At 43.5% G+C, this 19,420-nt stretch overlaps 1 protein-coding gene across 1 annotated transcript in view; it reads left to right on the forward strand.

Moving 5' to 3' along the window:
* OTUD7B (OTU deubiquitinase 7B) overlaps positions 1-13,632 on the forward strand; it is a 71,465-nt gene extending 57,833 nt beyond the window's left edge. Inside the window, exons 7-12 of the mRNA XM_044991447.1 lie at positions 1,094-1,206; positions 2,663-2,790; positions 3,471-3,620; positions 4,538-4,652; positions 6,976-7,060; positions 8,811-13,632. Of these exons, the coding sequence (XP_044847382.1) occupies positions 1,094-1,206; positions 2,663-2,790; positions 3,471-3,620; positions 4,538-4,652; positions 6,976-7,060; positions 8,811-10,136 (1,917 nt within the window). The 3' untranslated portion in view covers positions 10,137-13,632. The remainder of the gene's footprint in view (positions 1-1,093; positions 1,207-2,662; positions 2,791-3,470; positions 3,621-4,537; positions 4,653-6,975; positions 7,061-8,810) is intronic.
* The last annotated feature ends 5,788 nt before the right edge of the window (positions 13,633-19,420 follow it).

Genomic DNA, 19,420 nt, shown 5'->3' on the forward strand with positions numbered 1-19,420 from the left:
ACATACCAGCTTCAGCCAAGAGGGCAGGTTGAAGATTCCTTATTCTCAAAATATAACTCTTACTGAATGATATAATTCTGAAAACCACAGCTAATGAAAACGTAGTAAAGGTGGCACCTGTGTAATGCCATTCGCCAATAATCTTTTTAGATTACACCTCTACCCCGATATAACGCGACCCGATATAACACGAATTCGGATATAATGCGATAAAGCAGTGCTCCGTGGGGGCGGGGCTGCACGCTCCGGCGAGTTAATGCAAGTTCGATAGAATGCGGTTTCATGTATAACGCGGTAAGACTTTTTGGCTCCCGAGGACAGCGTTCTATCGAGGTAGAGGTGTATCAGCTTTTCAGGGCAAGGATTGTGCTTTCATATGTGTGTTTTTGCAGTGCTCAGTCCAATAGGGCACCAATCTCTTTTGGAAGACCCCGTGATATTTCAGAATTGTGCTGTACATCAAGTGAGACCAATCTGTGCTCATAAGTGAACTGAAATGAAATGAATAAATGAAAGCACTATAGTGTGTGCAGACTAAAATGAAAGTGGGACTGAAAATGTAAACTCAGTTTGATTGTAACACCTCAAAGAATCAATAATTTCTGAAAATCTGCCCTTACACGTGGGACCTTTCTGGACACTTTGCTGCCGGCTTTCTTGTTCAGTAGGAAGGGAAGGGAAATTGCTTTCTAAAGCAAAACCTGCATGTCTGCTAATCCAGTTATAATTTCCTGCTACCTTCTCTCATCAATAGGTTATGCAATCCTTAATGCTTAGAATCAAGATGCCTTTGGTGTAATATTGGGATATTTAAGTTTTATTCCAATTCTCTGGCTTTAAATATTCATATTTCCAGTGCATTACAAATGTATTATCTTTCACATGAACTGTAAATTCTGATTCTAACCATATTATGTGTTCTGGTTACTTGGTATACCTCCAGATCATATCACTGTACACTCTTTTGCATGAAATATATTGGCAGCCTTTGCAAAAATTCTGTAGAGAAATCGATGTTGGGGCAAATTAAAGCAGCTTGCTTCGGCAAGTTGGTAAACCCTTATTCTGTGTGGGTTTTTTGTTTTTTGTTTAGTCTGGCCTTGTTTACACAGAAGAGGAGTGGCAAAAGGAATGGAATGAGCTAATCAAGCTTGCATCCAGCGAGCCCCGCATGCATTATGGTACAAACGGAGGCAACTGTGGAGGGTAGGTAGAAGACAGCTGTGTAAAGATGGCAGATGCCACAGGGGTTTGGTGGCCCAGTCATAATTCAGTAGGCTTTTGTTTTTCCTTTCCCCTGAGATCCCCTCGGTTCGAAATCAAAATAGTTTAGTGGTCTCAAAACTCACTGGACACCATTGGTGTGCGACTTGTGGTAATTACTTGTGGGGAGCTCAGGACTGGGACCAGAAGGTGCTGCAGGCGCATCCCTACTTAAATGGTGAACTTTTGGGGAAAGGGGCCATCTTTTTATGGTGTGTATGTCCAGGGCGAGCACAGTGGTCCATGACGGGGAGCCTCTTCAGTGCTACTGCCAGCAGGACCTCTCTGTGTACCCTGGTTGTAGCCAGCGCTTTGTCTGACGAAGTGGGTATTCACCCACGAAAGCTTGTGCTCCAGTACGTCTGTTAGTCTATAAGGTGCCACAGGACTCCTCGTCGCTTTTTACAGATCCAGACTAACGCAGCTACCCCTCTGATACTTCACAAATACTAGCAAAGGGCTTGTCTGGACAAACATTTAGTCCGCAGCAAGCTGGGGTATGAATCTACGGTGTGAGTGCACATCAGCAGGGTCTTCACAGACAGGCTGCGGCAGGCTAGTGCAGGTAGAGTCACACCCCAGCTTGTCATGAATGAATTGTTTATGTAGGTGAGCCCTAAATCTAAAATATTTATCCTCACTCATGAGTAAGGCACAGATGAATTAGTTGATGCCCACTAGTGTTTGTACAATTCTCATTTATTGTCTGACCTCTCAGCCAGATGGCAGAGACGAAAGTAAAAATAGCCACACACCAAGTTTAACAAAGAAGAGGAAAGAAATTTAATCTTCTACGTATTTGTGTTCCTAAGGATTAATGTCTCTGCAAAGGCTACCATGAAATCCTTGTTACGTTCTGATGGTGGAGCATGCTTTCTCTTCACAGTACACGCACAGCATTGGACAACATTTAAGGAGGCGTGTTTCTCTAGTTCAGAGGGATCTTGTTGGCTCACAACTCGTGTTTGTGTAGCCTTGTTCCAGCTTTCTTCTGCCTGGGAACACTGAGGCTTCAGAATGAGCACTGCAGCACCAGACGTGTTGATGCTCCAGGTGGCAGGGAAGTTCAGCAGCACTACAGCCCTCTAATTGGTTTAGGGATTGGCTGTCTGCCTCCATTTCCCATCTGAAAAACAGGAATAATAGCCACCTTCTGAGATCCTTAGAAGTGCCACGTCTTAGTAGTATTGGAGATGAGTCATTGTCTCGTTGTTTGGATTTGGATCCATGCTGGCCCAAAGTTCAAATCGGTCGAGTCTCTGCTTGCACCCATCTCTGATCTGATATTAATATGAGCTACGCGGATGCTTTATATATACTTTGTTCAGAGTCTGTAAAGCAAGCGATTTAAAGGTGAAAGAGGTGAAGGGCTGATCACATTTCTCCATTATTTCCCAAGTGTTGACAGCTCTGAGGAGCCAGTGTACGAGAGCCTGGAGGAATTCCATGTCTTTGTTCTTGCCCATGTGCTGAAGAGGCCTATTGTAGTAGTGGCAGACACTATGCTGCGAGACTCTGGGGGAGAAGGTAAGTCCCACAGATCTGCAGTTCCCTTCGCTCCACTGCCAAGCTGCTTCTATTACTTCAAATGTATGTGGTGCAATTTAGTGGAATGCTTCCTTCCTCCCTTCACTCAGTTCCACAGGGGCTTTTTGTGCCTTGAAATTGACAGGGAGAAAAGATGTATTGCGCTGGCTCTGGGTTATGCAGAGCCGCCGCAGTGAACCAGTTTGGTTCCGATGGAAGCTCTAAGGCATACCACAAACACCTTATAATATGAGGTCTCAAAGAAGGCATTGAGACAGCATGTACGTGTTGTTTTTTTCCAAATTCTTTGCCCCCATGTACTCCTGTGCAGAAGGGAAATTCCACTCCCCATTAACATAATTTTCCACTAGCAGACTTTTTCATTTCCTGTCAGAGAAGATGAATCAATTACTGATCTCGTGTGTGTAAGTTTTGGGTGTTTGTGAAGGAGAAAAGAAGGATGCGTAGATAAATTTAATTCTGCAATTGTGCACCTCTGTTTTTATCCTTTCTAATGTGGTGTTGTCTACCTCCTCCCCGGTAAAATACATTAGATAAATGGATCTAATGTGAAGGTGAAAGTTGAGGTGCAACAAGTTGGTTCAGTCTGTCAGAGGTTTCAGTACAAATGGTTCTTAATAACCTATTCTGGAAAATAATGCACCCTAAATTATTTTCAGCCTTTGCTCCTATACCGTTTGGAGGCATCTATCTGCCCCTGGAGGTTCCAGACAACAAGTGTCATCGCTCTCCTTTGGTATTGGCATATGATCAAGCCCATTTTTCTGCACTAGTATCCATGGAGCAGAAGGAACCCACAAAAGATCAAGGTACCTCATAAGGCTTCTGATTTTTGGTTTTCACCAATTAACGCCCCAATACAAAGTCTTTTTTTTTTTTTTTTTTAAATCCAGTAGACGCAGGAAAATCACTGGAAATGGTTACTTGTGTCAAAAGGCTCGTCTTCATGGAACAGTCATGTGGACCATGGGGTGGGGATGATTTCTAAAGATCACTAATGTATTGCATGTTAATTGGTCCATGTAGACCTCGCTGGTGCGCATTAAAGGTTCCCTAGTGCGTTTTTAATGTGGTGCTGTTTGAAACAGTACTATGTTAAAGCACACTAGGGAATGTTGCAAACAGATGACTCAGTACAGTATACACAAAGAGAGCCCTGGGAAAAAAACTAATTTTTAGACATCTACGTAGAACTCAAAAATTGCCTAAAACACACCACCACCATCGCCAAATTAAATTAATAAACCCTGAAAAACAGAATCTCTATTTATAGAACAAGACCGGTGACTTTAAGTCATGTGCAATAAGGCTGCCTGGTGGCCAATCTAAGAGACGCTACAGGTCCCAGACCGTAGGCATGTTTGGGCATTTGACACCCTCCTCAGTAGTGTCAGTCAAAGGCTGAGCCAGAGAGACTGTGAATCACTCTGACTGCAAAAGGTGACCCTCCCAGGATAGGGTTTGGACGCTGGAGGGCTGGGTGATATGAAGGAAGCTTATTTTGTCCGTGCTGTACCTACTGTGTAGACAAACATTTGGCTTCACCCTCCAGAGCTTTTCACTAACGCTCTGTTCGCTGTCCAAAGAAAATGATGCCCCTGTAGAAATAGTAAATGGTGACTTGCCATTTCTGCTCCCTGTGACCTCTGTCCGCTTCCACCTTGTTGGCCAGGCCTTCGTCCCTTTTGGCCCTAAACAAGCTGTGTCGTTCCTCTTTCCATCGCAGCGGTGATCCCTCTGACTGACTCTGAACACAAACTGCTTCCTGTGCACTTCGCTGTGGATCCTGGGAAAGAATGGGAGTGGGACAGAGATGACACTGATAATGTCAAACTAGCAAGGTGAGTTCTCAGCTGGAAATTAAACCGCCGGACTGCAGCTGCTCTGTCGCTTAGCATCCCCCAGCTAATAACTGAAATTTTAATTACTAGCATCTTGTTTCAAACTTGCGCGTGGTGTGTGAAAATCATCAGAGATGTAGCATTTGAAAAAAGGGCTGCTATCAATTATTGTAAGGCCGTAGGACTCTGTGGGAATAAGTATTTAAGATCAAAGTACTTAAGGTAGGAGCAGGTTTATGTACGTACGATATTATATGGAACACATAACCTCTCTGAAGTTATAAATCTAGAGCTGGTAGAAAAATTTCTAGCAATGTATTTTCAAGGGCCAACTGCCTTTTGACCAAATAGATATTTTTGTGAAAAATGGCTTTTGATTGAAAACAGTCATATTTTTATGGAGGGAAACGCTTATTTCCCAACCAGCTGTATTTAGATTTTTTTCTGTGATACCTGCTTCAGGAATAAGTGCACATCATATACAAATGACTGGCCTTTTAACATTAATACAAAAATAATCCTGTATGCCAAATGAATACAGAGAAATATTTTTGAATTTGGACACATTTCACATACAATAATTTTAATTTTACATAATTACAGTACAAAACAGTGTCTGATACTAAGGGTATGTCTTCACTGCCGGCCGGATCGGCGGGCAGCGATCCATCCAGTGGAGATTGATTTATCGCATCTAGATTAGACACGATAAATCGATCCCCAAGCACTCTCCCATCAGCTCCTGTACTCCAGCTCCATGAGAGGCGCAGGCAGAGTTGAAAGGGGAGCGGCAGTTGTCGACTCACCGCGGTGAAGACACCATGGTAAGTCCAGTTAAGGACATCGACTTCAGCTACGTTATTCACGTAGCTGAAGTTATGTAACTTAGATCGACCCCACCCCTGGTGTAGACCAGCCCTAAGAATCTCATGAGGACCTTGGAAGATTACAGAAAACTCAATAGCACTAGTTAACTTTCTACAGCTCAGTCTTGTGTCTATTCTTGCACAGGATTAAACATGCCTTATTTTATTCAGTTCCAGAACTTCAAATGGGTTTATTATTAAAGGCCCCTCTGGACAAAATTAATTAACCTTTTGCTCTTTAAGACCCTTTAGGTGTGCTCAAGTGTCTTAACATTTTACAGTCTCAAACTTCAGCCAGTTAAGATAGAGCTCTCCTGAATAATTGAAGGCATGATGTATTTGTTCTTTGACTTTGCACGTGCATGTTTGCTGTAACCTAATCCCTGCTTCCTCAGGATCTCTTAAGTGATTTGTTAATTTCATAGGAATTTATCCCCTGGTATGCCAAAGAACAACATAACTCCCCTGTCTGTGTAGGCAGGAACAGAGCCATGATATGTCTGTGTGCTACTAAGGTTGAGTTAGAATGCTGGACGATGCTCAAATTTCTCTTGTATTGCTGCTACCTTTTAAAGGGACACCGACAAGATAGAAATCAGTATGCAGCAAATGTATGTGACCACTTCATTTTTTCAGCTTCAGTTAACTGAGATCATTGTGGCCAATATTAAACTATTTTCTTTTATGGAAAGAATATGTAGCATTTGTTTGCTTCACGTTATGTAAAATCAGAAAAATGTAAATGAATTCCAAAGATACATTTATCTTTAAAGAGACGAGAAAATTGCTGCCTTTTTTTGTTGATAAAATTGCTGATAAAACTAAAATTTTTAGCGCATGGTCAGTTTTTTCCTTTCTGGTTCTCATGCACTAGTTTTGTTGAAGTTTCCGGAACTGCAGAAGAATCCGAATTTAAAATCTTCAGTGAAATAACTTCTACAAATCTAGTGTGAACAGAAGTGTTTTTGAGAAATTCCTTTTACACAAACCCAGAATATGGGGCTTAAATTAAGCTGATTTGTCCAGTTAACATTTTACATAAATGCTAGTCATATAAGGAGGAAATTCATATTTAAAAAAATAAGTACAGGTATCACTCCAAAATGGTGGTTCTCAAACTTTTATGCTGGTGACCCCTTTCACATAGCATACCTCTGAGTGTGACTCCCCTCCCCCCTTATAAATTAAAAACACTTTTTATATATTAAACACCATTATAAATGCTGGAGGCAAAGCGGGGTTGGGGGTAGAGGATGAGGGGTCCCGACCCCTAGTTTGAGAACCCCTGCTCCAAAATATCTTTTGATCCAGTTATTACATTATAAAAATTAGCAAGTAAGTTTTAATAGAAGAAAAAGGCAATTAAAATGTAATTAAATCTCCACATATGGAAAATCGAACCGCAGTTACTAAAATGACCGTGGATTGTAACTTTGTTTAATATCTTTTTTTTTCAGTGTGACATTATCGTTGGAAGCAAAACTACATTTGCTGCACAGTTACATGAATGTTAAATGGATCACCTTGCCCTGTGAAATGCAGGTAAAGAAACAGGAAATATTTTACTCCTTTGAACACAGATATGCTTTCTTTCTACAGAGGACTAGACGGGGGATGGACTTTTGCTTTCATTCTTGTACATTTCTTTAACCTGCCATTAGAAGGCCTGGCTGTCCTCGTTTTGGTCAGAAAGAGCAGATAAATGCCGTGCAGATGGACCTCTTGGATTTTGTGCACGCTTTAGTAATAGTTTACATTAAATGTTAAAGCTCAAAATACACAGAGCTGATAATTCAACCTACTACACTACACCACCTGGGGGGGAGGGATAACTCAGTGCTTTGAGCACTGGCCTGCTAAACCCAGGGTTGTGAGTTGAATCCTTGAGGGGGCCATTTAGGGATCTGGGGCAAAAATCTGTCTGGGGATTGGTCCTGCTTTGAGCAGGGGGTTGGACTAGATACCTCCTGAGGTCCCTTCCAAACCTGATATTCTATGTTCTGTACACTGCTGGATCTAGACACTTGCTTTCCAGCTGCCAGAAAGTGAATCAAGATATTAAGGTGAATCAGCTAGAACTTCAGGGCCTTAAACCTTAAGGGATCATGTGTAGTGTTCTGAATACTTCAGCATACTTCAGAAATCCCCATGCTGTCATCTCGCCAAGTCGCAACTGCTGCATTAACAGTGAAAACATGGCTAAAATTCTTCCAGGTTCATAGATATTTTTTTAAAAGGAAGTTGTGGGGTTGGTAATTCAGGACCTGGAAGGACTCCTCCAAATTCCATGTGAATTGTTAAATTTCAGTTTGGATCATTTTAAAGAACAAGATGCTGCCAAGATGTGGGTCTGTATGGAAAAAGCTCAAATGATTGCATTTAAAAGTAATGGTTTTCCTTCTGTCCCACCCCACCCCTCCCTCTCCCTCATAGATTGCCCACAATACTTGAGTCTAAATCCTCACCTGCCATGAGGGCCCCAGGTCATTACAAGTAAATGACATTAGTGAACTATGAGGGTATAGTGCCCCCTAGCGAAATGGGCTGCAGGTCTGAGCTTGAGCAATATCTACCATTTTATTGTAGATTGTGTCAAGTATCAGAGGGGTAACCCGTGTTAGTCTGGATCTGTAAAAAGCGGCAGAGTCTCCTGTGGCACATAATAGACTAACAGAAGTATTGGAGCATAAGCTTTCGTGGGTGAATACCCACTGTGTCAGACTTCCAGAATCCCAGCGTTCAAACGGCTGCTCTGTATCCCATACAGACACACTATAAAGAACCACCTCACTATATTCCTGGGTTGTTTTATTAGGTGGGCTACATACATTTCTGCATTTGTCCTTTGTGGTGACCTTCCTTGCAGCCTGTGAGGGCTATTTCCAGAACGCATCCCCTTTGTAGCTGGCCAGAAGGAGATTGGTCACCCCGGTAGAGCGCGCTGACATCTCTAGCTAAAGTCTTGCTTTCCCCCATTTAAATCTTGCACTAAGTTGATGCATCTGCGGAGCCTAATTTGTAAACGTAATGTCAGGGCTGTGTTTTAACTGAGCAGGGGCTTGCTATGGAGCAGACAGTGATGTACTTGCAGCCTTGAGGCTCAGCATGCTCCTCTGCAGCTCCTGTCTGCGGCTTTTGGGAGAGCCAGCTTTGGTGTGGAGAAGGCTCCCCCGGTGTGTGTTTAGGCCTTTCTCGTGAGCACCTGCATGCTGCATCCGCTCAGAATTTGGCCTGAAGACCGTAACTGCTGAACTAATTGTCTTTCTCTAATGGTTGCTTTCTTTGTCCTTAGGCCCCGCTAGCCCAGCCAGAATCCCCTACTGCTTCCGCCGGAGATGACGCCCGCTCAGCGGCGGAATCTGGGGAGTCGGACAAGGAATCTGTCTGCAGTAGTACCACCAGCAACGGTGGCAGTAAGAGCAGCAAGGACAAGGAGAAAGAGAAGCCAAAGAGAGACCGAGAAAAGGACAAAGACAAGGAGAAAGAGAAGAAACGGGCTGACTCGGTTGCTAATAAGCTGGGCAGCTTTGGCAAGACTTTGGGAAGTAAGCTAAAAAAGAACATGGGTGGCTTGATGCACAGTAAAACTGTCAAAGGAGGCGTGAGCAACGGGCAGGGGGAAACCTTGGAGAAGAAGAAGAAAGGATCCTTAAAGTCGAGGAAAGGCAGCAAAGAAGAAACTTCCCAAGGGGATTTGTCAGTCTCTGCTGAGAAAACCTGCCCAGGCCAAGTGACCGCAGAGAAGCAGTCTGATCCCTGTAAATACAGCAATGATGTGAAGCTTAGCCTGAGCATCCTGCGAGCTGCCATGCAGGGCGAGCGGAAGTTTATCTTCGCCGGCCACCTCAAGACCAGCAACCGGCACCAGTACCAGGAAGAGATGATCGAGAGGTACCTTTCCGACGCCGAGGAGCGCTTCTTGGCCGAGCAGAAGCAAAAGGAGGTGGAGAAGAAGGCCTTTGCGAATGGCTCCGCTGCCAAGAAGCTGGAGCCGGAGGCTAATCTTCACAAAAGCGAGGACGTGCTACTGAATCCATCCTACCCCCAGTTGCCTCCTAGTTACAGCATCCAGACCTCGGAGCATGCCATAGGCGCTAAAATGACAACTTTTCCTTCCAGCTACTCAGGGGTCTTCACCATTCCCCGGCCCGCTGTGGTCAACTGTGTAGAAGGCGCACATCCCCCCAGCTATCAAGATACCCGGAGGCAGGTAGCCGGTGGGTCCTGCAGCAGCCTTCCTCCCTATGCTACCTTACCCAGACATTGCACTCAGGGGCGGCCTCACCCATACCAAACCAGCCCTTCCCACCTGGGAAGGTTCTCCCCAACAGAGATGGATGTACCCCCAAATTACCCAGTCGAGTGCGACAGCCCTACCTGCGCGCCTCCCCACAGCAATGGCTCCAGGGAACCCCTAGAGCAGGACAGCTTGCAGAAGGGAGCAAACGGGGACAAAAGCAAAAGCCGAATACTTTATAACGTTCAGCAGACCAAATGCAAGCAGCCGAACTGCAGTTTTTACGGGCATCCGGAAACTGGGAATTTCTGCTCCTGCTGTTACAAAGAGGAACTGAAACGCAAAGAAAGGGAACGAGAAGCACTAATACACAGGTTCTGAAGAGTCTGGCTCATGCTGACATTTGGACCCATGAAGTATGGGGAATGCAATAATCTTTTTTTTCCATGCTCCTCTCTCCCTCTTCATAGGAGGGTGGGGATGGCTGGCTGGCTGGGGTGGCAAATGTGATTCCACTACAGTGTTATCGTGGTGATCCATTTAAAACGAGGGGGTGTGGGGGGAACAAACCTTTCCTTCCAGGAGACTCTGAAAGAGAGAGGGGGATGCTATCAAACAGTTTTCTTCTGGCAAAGGGTGACTAAGATTAGCAAGCCCCTGTAGGAGGCATGGTTGGGTCAGAGCACATGGCGAAGCAGGGAGTAAGACACCAGGTTCTTATAAAATGATCAAATCAACAAGACCAAAGCTTTAAGTGAAGGCACGTGGAGAATACCATGACTGTCCTTTTAGTTGGATTCCAACTAATTTAAACTAGCTTTTCAGAGGAGTTAGCAAAACAGCCCAGCAATTTTAGTTGAAATATCATGGACCTTTTTAATAAGAGATTTTAACATTGTTTTTATTCTTTGCTGGTACTGAAAAGAAGTGAAAGTTGGAAATGGACTGTTTCAGGGTAGTGGCTCTGAGGGGGGCCGTCTCCTCAAGACCCATCTCCATCAGATGTCTTCTGAGCGTGCCTCTTAGCAGCAGGTTCAGGACTCTAACCTTTAGATGGGCTTGACTATATTTTTTAAATTTTATTTTTCAACTTTTTGTGGGGGTGGGAGGGCAGCAATACCGAGTGTTTGCGTTTTCTTACAGAAGTACTGTGCAAAACCGTTCTGTTACTGATACAGTCAAACCTACTTAGTAAGAATCAATGTGAAAATGAAGACGGTGTCTCCACCCAGCAATAACCATCAGTGTGGAGAAGTCGAAGTAGAGAGGACGTGTCAAGCCCCTGCAGCGCTGGAAGCTAAATCTATACCAGTTTGCTGCTATCTTAACACACACACGCACTCTCACTCTTTCTTTCTCTCTAACTTGGTTTTTCTACTTGCGCAAGCTGTTTCTATACTACCTCTGTTCTGCTGAATAGCATTAATTTGGCTCTATTTTATTGAGCCATAGCTCACTTTTGAACAATGGGGAATAAAGATATTTTTTGATACCAGGGCGAAAGGAGCTGTGACAAGTAAAGCATAGCTATGGCAGAATTTTAAACACTTTCCCTCCCCACCTTCCCTGAGTCCCCTGCAGCATTAGGGTGGGCATAACTTTAGCACTGCAGTGTTTGCACAGACATTTGTAACTGTAGAAACCAAACTGGAGCTGTCCTCATTCCAGTCTTGTACAGAGCAGGGTCGAACATTTGAAATAAAATACGAATCATAGTGATAAATTTAAAAGCTTTGCAACATCCCCTTTTTGGTTTAAGAAGGCATAACTATGCAATTATTTTCCATTTTAAGTCTGTCCATCGTCCTTAACTTGGGGGGAAGGGAAGGATCAGCAAAGAAGGTGAAAGTATACTTCTACTGGAAAATGACCTTCGAGCCTTATTCTCATTTACACACAGGCTGTGTCTGAACACGCACATTGCACCAGTTTAACATAAATGTCTTTTAAAGCACTGATTGATGCCTTGTCTATAGGGAAAAGTTGTACCAGTTTAACTCAAGGTGTGCTTTTAAAATGGATGGACTCTCTTCCAATGAGGAATCCGCTTAAGCTAAACCGAAAGAAGCTGCTCTTAAACTAAAATAAGTGTCCACCCAGGAGTTTGCACTAGCGTAACTAAACTGGTTTGTTAAACCAGTGTAACTTTCTTGTGTAGATAAGGTTTTATTTAAAATGGTGCCAACCCCCTGTGGATATTATTTTGGTTGGAATGCCTTATTTCTGTTTAGCTTAAACTTCTTTCTAACTGATTGAAGCTAGAAGCCAGGTGACTATTGATAGGAGTGTCCACTTGGCCTCTTCCACTGGTTTCACTAAATTGATTTTAAATCGCACCTTTTAATTAAACTGGTGCTGCTTTGTGTTTAGACAATCAGAAGCCCCTGTACACAGCTGTAGGGTAACTGTAATTGATGGATACCACTTGACACTGCCAGAGTGGTGTATCCGAGCCTGAGTGTAACAGAATAATGCCCTAGGTGTTTAGTTTGAGTGTTATATGCTCATCGTGTTCCCTGGCTGCCTTTTTCTTTCCCAGGAACCGAAACAGCAGCTCCACATTTCCTACGCTGATAAAACATCAGCCTTCCGTCTTGTGTCCTTTTCTAAGCGGGGATTCATCTCCCGTTCTGGGCTGATTCCAGTATGCTATCAGCGTTGTTCCAGCCAGACCAAACTGATGAAAGAACAGTGGCTGTTCTCCCTGCTGTCAGGGAAACGAGTCTGCAGCATGCTTCAGGAGGAGGATGTAAGCCAAGGGTTTTCAAAAGTGCCTAGTGATTTTTGGGCACCCAGCTAAGGCCTCGTTCTCAGAAGCACTTTCTCAAAGTCAGACCCCTCTAAGGTGTCTGAAGCTGGGCCCCCAAGACTTGAGACCCAAAAGCACTAGGTGCATCAGAAAATTGTATCCATACAGAGTAAATTGAAATTAACCCACCGGTTTTAGGGCAGCTTCACTTACCTTGTAGGCTGACTTCCACACACGCAATACTAGTTAAAAATAACAGACTAGCTAGGAAGTGGCGAGCTACAAACACTGAATCAATTCACTCATCTAAAAGAAACTCATTGGAAATCTCTTGAGCGTTTGCTACAAAGATTCACTGCTCTTCCTTTAATCTTTTTAAAAACAGCTTAGCTGGGTGCTTTAATTCTCCAGTGGCAACGTTCACTGACAGTATATTCTTATTAATGAAGTTTGACTGTATTGTCATCCCTCTCTGAAGACTGTTTGAACCCAGCTTGCTGTACTGTGGTGTGAATGTAAACCTGTACATAGTGGATAGGAGTCTGAAAGCGTGAAAGAGAAACACAAAGTCAGACTCTCATATGCCAGGATCCGATTGCTCAGTTGTTTGGCAAAGAGATGGTGGATGTTTAGCAGGTGAAGGGCAAGTTTCCTCAAACATTTGTTCTCCCATTTGACCCAGCTCTGCAATTTTTGCACAAGAAGAACTCCCCTTAACTACCCTGGGAGCTGAGACTGCAGGATGGAGCCCTGACCGCAGGCTGCTGTGTGTCGTCCGTTATTAGACAGGTTTCTGTAGGATCTTACCCTCGCAGTCAGTTTCTGGCATTTGCTTGTCTGACATTTTTTATTGCGGTTTAGGTGTAGTTCATAGCTTTTTTTTTAAATCAAAAAAGAAAAAATTGAACTTCAAACAAAGTTAAGTTTCCAATAAAAAAAAAATTTGAAGAGTATTTTTTCTATCAACTACAGAGTTTCAACTATTACCCTGAGCATAACTGATTCCAAAGCTTTCCCGCCTGAGCTATGTCATAATGAATTGACTAGAGAGGTATCGATTTAATTTCTTTAGAGCTGCTAGGATTTTTTCAGGTCATTTGTTTCCTTATAGTGAAAATATTTTTTTTGGAAAAGGGATGATTAAATATAAATTTTATATTTATTGAAAGACAGTATTAACCATCAGTTTTCCTTTGCATAAACATACTGAATCAATTGCTCACAGAGCATTAAACTTCCTGTGGTGGGACTGAGTATTTTACGGTACTTTATTTTTTTAAAGGGGGCGGGAGTGGGTTGGGAGGGCGGGAGGAAGAGCAGCAGTGTGGACGCCAAAGCACCTTTGTTTTACAATGAGCACCAAACGCTCCGCTCTTCCGAGAACCAAACGGGAGAAGGCTTTTCCCTTTCTGTGCTGGCCCGGCAGGATTCCCACAGTTACTAGTGGGGACGATGCACACGCTCCAGAGGCAGAACAGGCTCCTGGAGAACTTGCATAAGAGATGGAAAAAGAGGAGGATGCCATTTGATTTGGTCTTAAAACAAGTGCACTTAGTGGTGCAGTTGGAAGAAACGTTGCTTGCTGTTGAGACCTGGATATTCCTGTGCAGCCTCTTATTCTGCACTCTCCTGGCTCCTGAGAGATACACTAGAGGCTTTTTTATAGGTTAAAATATTTAATGAACCATTAAAGAGCATTTTAACTGTCCTACACCTTTGTTTTACACTCCAGCTCGGTTGCAGGGAAAGCACCGTAGGATACATCATTATAGTATTTCACCTACTAGACTTTAATTCTACAATCCCTGCTGCATCATTTTATTTTAAAGAGCAACTTTTAGAGCCATGGATCTGATTAGCAGGCATGGAGAATCTCCATAGAAAGGTTTAGCACATAGTCTGGTTTTCACCAGTCATGAGAGAAGTGACCTGAATTAATTCTTCAATTGCTTATTGACAAAAAACTTTTTTTTATTTAAATATTGGGTTGGCAACTTTTTACTCTAGTTTAAATGCACTGCTGTAATGAACACTAGATGGCGCTTTGTAATCGGTCTTATTACACGGTATACTTTCATTTATGCTACCATAGATTTCACTGACCAATAAAAAGAAAAGTTCAACTAACAACCGCTGAGGAGCAGCCGTGGCTGTTTTGTCTGCTTCTTTCTTGGATTGCTAAAACCAGATCTCAGAGATGCAACTTTGCAACTACACAAACCAAACGGCCTGGGTATGTGATTATTTATTGGTTTTGCAGGAGAGCCCTAGTTATGCTTCAAAGAGTCCTGTGGCACCTTGTAGACTAACAGACGTATTGGAGCATGAGCTTTCGTGGGTGAATACCCACTTCGTCAGACGCTTTTTACAGATCCAGACTAACACGGCTACCCCTCTGATACTAGTCGTGCCTAGCGCTCTACGAACAGAACAAAAAGATGGTCCTCCTGACCCAACGAGCTGACAGTGTGGGGGGCTGTCAACCTCTTGCATAAGGAAGGCCATGGTCTATCTAGCTCACTATATTGTCTTCTGACAGTGGCCAGTGTCAGAGGGAGTGAACAGAAAAGGGCAGTTTATCAAGTGATCCATTCCGTCGTCCACTCCCAGCTTCTGGCAGTCAGAGGTTTAGGGACACCCAGAGAATGGAGTTGACTCTCTGACCTTCTTGGCTAATAGCCATTGATGGACCTGTCCTCAACAAATTTATCTAGTTCTTTTTGGAACCAAGTTACACTTTTGGGCTTCACAACATCCCCTGCAACGAATTCCACAGGTTGACTGTGTGTTGTGTGAAGAAGTACTTCCTTCTGTTTTAAACCTGCTGCCTATTAATCTCATTGGGTGATCCATAGTTCTTGTGTTACGTGAAGGGGTAAATAACGCTTCCCTAGTCACTTTCCCCACACCAGTCATGATTTTATAAACCTCTATCATGTCCCACCTTAGTCATCTCTTTTCTAAGCTGAACAGTCGGTCTTTTTCATCTCTCATATGGAAGCTGTTCCTTACGCATAATCATTTTTGTTGCCCTTCTCTGTACCTGTTCCCATCTCAAAAGAGAGAATTGGGTGACCATATATTTCCTGTCCGGTTATCTATCCCTTTCCTAATTGTTCCCAGCATTCCCTTTCTTGACTGTTGCAGCACATTGAGCAGATGGGTTCAGAGAACGATCCACAATGACCCCAACCAAGATCTTTCATCCTGGAATTGTAGTGAATTCTCTTAAGTAGACACTAGAATCATAGAAATGAAGGCCAGGAAGGGACCTTGCAAGCTCATCAAGTCCAACCCCCTACAATGAGGCAGGAGCAAGTAAACTTAGACCCTCAAGGACTCCTTGCTATTATGTTTCTGACTAAACTCCTAGAGGCCCACAAAGTTTGTGTGTTTTTCAATTTGTTTTTTCCAATTTGTTACAAATCTCCAAAGATGGGGGTTTTCTCTGTCTCCCTTGGAAGCCTATTCCGGAGCTTAACTGCCCTTAGAGTTAGAAAGTTTTTCCTAATATCTAACCTGAATCTCCCTTGCTGCAGATTAAGCCTATTGCTGCTTGTCCTGCCTTCCGTGGACATGGAGAACAATTGATCACTGTCCTTTTCACAACAGTCCTTAATGTATTTGAAGAGTGTTTTCAGGTCTCCCCTCAGTTGTTTTTCTTGAAGACTAAACAAGCCCAGTTTTTAAACTTCTCTCAGAGGTCAAGTTTTCTAACCCCTTAGTCATTTTTGTTGCTCAGCTTTGGACTCTGTCCACATCTTTCCTAAAGTGTGGTGGAAGAGTACAAATTGTGTGGCATTTTCTCCTGAACGTCCATTCGTGGCACTAACTTCTGTGAACAGAGGACATGGGTTTAGATGTGTATCTGGTCCTTGCACTCCCCCTTGGCACCTTTTCAAACTTCCACCTTAGCCAGCCTGTGCTACGCTGCTTTTGTATCCATTTTCTTCACTTTAGTTGTTGGCTCTTTTTAAGTATGTAACGTAGCATCCCATTTCGTACTAGCTGACAGTGCTACTATATAGGATTGTGCTAAATGTCCAGTTTCCCTTTATTTGGGTAACAAATGTTGGTTATTCTACTAAAAACAAGGCGGGGAAAAGCTTCCAATTGCCAATACATAAATGGTTCTGTGCAATTGTTTACATTAAAAAACCCTTTTAATTCAAACTGTCCCCGGATGTGTTAGAAGATTAACCACAGCAGCGCTGGCGCCAACACATAAGAACAAGAAGGTGAAACTGACTTCCCCATCCAAACTGAGAGGAATGCAGAAAAGTAAACCGTATAAATCTGGGAAAGGAGTCAATTAAAAAAAAATAGTGTCGAAGGTGTGGGGATGGCTTTAGTGATGAAATAAAGATTTAAGGCCCCGAGTTTTTTTTTTAAAGGCACTTAAGTGCATCTTAACTTTAAACAATGCTTAAGTGCTTTGACTTGGGTGCAAAATTAATTCCTTTGGCTCTCTCCTGTGTTCCAAAGCCCACTGAAATCAATTGATTTCTGCTCAATGTAATGGGCTTTGAGTCAGGCCTGTAATAAGTAACTGGGATAAATGGCCTCGGGTTTACCATGAGTTTCTTTTGCAAATGCTTTCAGATGACTGTTTGGAAAATCCACACTTTATCCTACTTTAGTTTTTTATTATTCTTTGTGGAGGATTGTCGACAATTGGGCTGGAATCGGCTACCAAGTTGGAATTGTGCCCACTGTTAGCTGTGTTAAATTAGAAACACAGAGCATGAATAATGGAAGGTCTTTGTGGAATGCCAAGATTTCCTGCCCAAATCCTCCCACTTTTTCGGATGCTGATGTTACCTGCATGGAGCATGCTTAGATGCATTTGCTTAGCAGTGCATCTCTCGCTGTTTGCCAGTGTCTCCTAACTTCCTGTTTTGCCTCCATACCTGGTAGTGGTTTTACATTGTATGAATTAACAGTTTAGTAAATGAATAAAGTCTATTGGCTTTCCAGTAGGTGTATCAAATGAGCCACCACTTTCCATCGTTCTCTTAACCACTCATCCTGGATTAGCACCTTGGGATTATCCTGTGATGTTTATCCCTAGATTGATTTATTTTTATTCTCACTGGTCCCTTTCTCACCCATCTTTAAGACTGGAGAGGGATTGGCCTCAACCTGTTGCAGACACAAAAGCAAAGGTCCTAAGCATCCCAGCGTACATCTACGCTGCAAAAAAACAAATCAAACCCTGCGGCAGCAAGTCTCAGAGCCTGGGTCAGTTGACTTGGGCTTGCGTTGCTAAAAATAGCAGTGTAGATGTCCCACTCCTGCTGGAACCTGGGCTCTGAGAACCAGCAAGGTTGGGGAGAGGAGAGGGTCTCAGATCATGGGTTCCAGCCCAAGCAGGAATGTCTCAACTGCTTTTCATTTGACCCGGGCTCTGAGACACTCCGCCATGGGTTCCTCCCCCCTGCCCCACCCTTTCACTCATTTGTCATAACCGAAACCTGCCATGTTCCAAAGCTGCATCCTCTTGCTGTGTGGTGTCAGAGCTTCATGTTAACTGCTCTGTCCTTCTGGTTGGCTGCTGCTTTCTCAGCCCTCATGCGCTCGTGTGGTGGTCACACAGATGGCCAGAGAGAGTCCTGGTTACCTGGCCCAACCAGAGCACAGTGTGATGGTCAAGGACTCCTTGCTATTATGTTTCTGACTAAACTCCTAGAGGCCCACAAAGTTTTTTTCCACCCAGCCCAACATCTCCTTGACTGTTCCATGCATGTGTCTCTAGCCACCCTCCCCTGCACTGCTTATAGTGAATATTAATGAAGGCATAATAGATATGTTCCAGCTAAATCTGACCATAACCAAACATCCTCAGCCCTGTGGCCTCTTCTTTCTTTGGATCCTACTTAGCCTCCAAAAGGGGGAAGTCCCCCAAATAGAGGATCTGGACTATTGCTAGTCATCCTTGCTTCCCATTGTTACCCTCCATCTAGCTTGACTTCATGGGCAAAAGTCCCAGCCTGTGCCGTGTGTCAATCTGAAACAGTTGTCAAGCACTGGCGTGCACCCTCCTCAAACCATGCTACCAACTCTCTCTGGGCAGTGAGATCAAGGATGATAGCATGGCTGCTAGAGTGAACCTGCGTGACCATAGATTTCCAACCCTGAAAGTGGAGAGGCTGAAACATACTTACCCGTCTTGTGCCTGTGAATTCTCCCTCCAATAGGAACATACTGAAAGCCAACATTTCAACAGCTTCTAGTGGCCGCATGCAGACATTTGAGCACAGCTGAGAGGATCGCAAACTGTCACCTCTTTTTTTTTTTCCAGCACAAACCATTTTTTAGCATCACTTCACTTCCTGTCCCTCACCCTCCGGTGCAAAAATAATTTTCTGAATTGATCCCTTTTTCTGAGGACTGGATGATATTAATTTTATGGAACGCAGCACGGTTTCTTTCCATAGCTGTGAACTGAGTAAGCCTTAAAAAAACCCTCCGCCCAATAATACCATTATAGCTGTAGAAATTCAGACCCTGTAAAAGAGATTCAGCATCTGCTGTGTGCTCATGTATAAATACTGTCTTGTTTTTCCATTACACTGCACTGTGCTGATCTGGGTTTAGCATTTATTGTGAAATCCTTTTGAACGTCAGCATCTGAATTTAAGATACAATAGTCCAAACTGTAATATTCCAGTTTTCTACTCAGTGTGCAATTCATTGGAACTGTGGAACTCCTTGCCACAAGATATCAGCGAAGCCAAGAGCTTCGCTGGATTAAAGCAGGACTGGACATTTATATAGCTAACAAAAATATCCAGATTGACAAGGGTAAATATACTAGTAGGGGTATATTTGGAAGGAATAATAAACCCTTATGTGTCAGAGCATATGTCAATGGCTAACTATTGGGGGCTAGGAAGAAGCTTTCCTTGGGGATAGG

The sequence above is a fragment of the Mauremys mutica genome, chromosome 17, assembly GCF_020497125.1.
Source record: "Mauremys mutica isolate MM-2020 ecotype Southern chromosome 17, ASM2049712v1, whole genome shotgun sequence".
NCBI lineage: Eukaryota > Metazoa > Chordata > Testudines > Geoemydidae > Mauremys > Mauremys mutica.